Source organism: Penaeus monodon, chromosome 27 (genome assembly GCF_015228065.2).
Source record: "Penaeus monodon isolate SGIC_2016 chromosome 27, NSTDA_Pmon_1, whole genome shotgun sequence".
NCBI classification, from domain to species: Eukaryota; Metazoa; Arthropoda; class Malacostraca; order Decapoda; family Penaeidae; genus Penaeus; species Penaeus monodon.
The window spans coordinates 16,574,550-16,575,377 of record NC_051412.1 but is presented as its reverse complement, the minus strand read 5'-3'; the positions used below and the strand labels follow the sequence as shown (position 1 = coordinate 16,575,377).

At 54.3% G+C, this 828-nt stretch overlaps 1 protein-coding gene across 1 annotated transcript in view; it reads left to right on the top strand.

The window, feature by feature from the left end:
* The window catches only part of LOC119590634, a gene marked incomplete at its 5' end in the record, with an annotated part of 133,180 nt that overhangs the window by 30,834 nt on the left and 101,518 nt on the right, over positions 1-828 (top strand). Inside the window, 1 exon segment of the mRNA XM_037939313.1 lies at positions 238-349. Coding sequence (XP_037795241.1) covers positions 238-349 — 112 coding nt within the window.

Here is an 828-nt window from a genome sequence, read left to right as displayed (position 1 = left end):
GTTTTAGCGTTGTTAATCTTGCCACTTTAATCTTGTGATCCTAATCGGCATATCTATATGTACATATTCTGCATAGCATTTATAGGAAGTCCACAGTACGAATTTCGGTGTTAAATGCTGATCCACATTGCCGCTTCAAGGGCCACAGTTTAGTTTCCTGTAATGATCATTAATGGTTCGATCGGCAAAGAGTCGAAGCTTCAGAGGGACTAACAGGATGATGGTTCATACCAACAGGAGCCTCGAGTCATCGGTCTTCAACAAGGCCAACGAACTGCAGGAAGACATCAGCATGAAGCGCTTTGACCTCCGCGTCGCTCAGGTCCATCTTTCTGCCGTCAGGTCACAGGTAGGTCACCCAAACTCTTTGTCGGATATACTGGGTCCGTGCGAGGCAGCTCAAGGTTGTATACGGTTGAATCACGGCCAAAGAAGATCAATACTATAATTATTTTAGTCGAGGAAAGCATAGGGGTGGGAGGGGGGAGGAGAAGGTGAAGCCAGCAAGGGTCGAGGAGCTCAGGCAGGACGCGGGAGGAAGTTCCAGACGGGTCACGAAGCTTTGAGAGAGCGCGGCACAAGATGGAACCTGATGCTTGGAGGACGGCAGGTGTCGAAGCTGTGAGGCAAGAAGCAGGGCAAGGATTCGAGGGGGCAAGGCGGAGAACGGAGGGGGGCAAGGGGGCGGGGCAGGGGTCGAGGGGGCGGAGCAGGGAACGGAGGGAGTCTAGAGGCTCCCACATACGGAGCGTCAGTCACGCTCGTCCCCTGGCAGGCAGAAGACGCCCGGCCTCGCACCTTCCGCCGCCCCTCGCACCGTTCCAACCA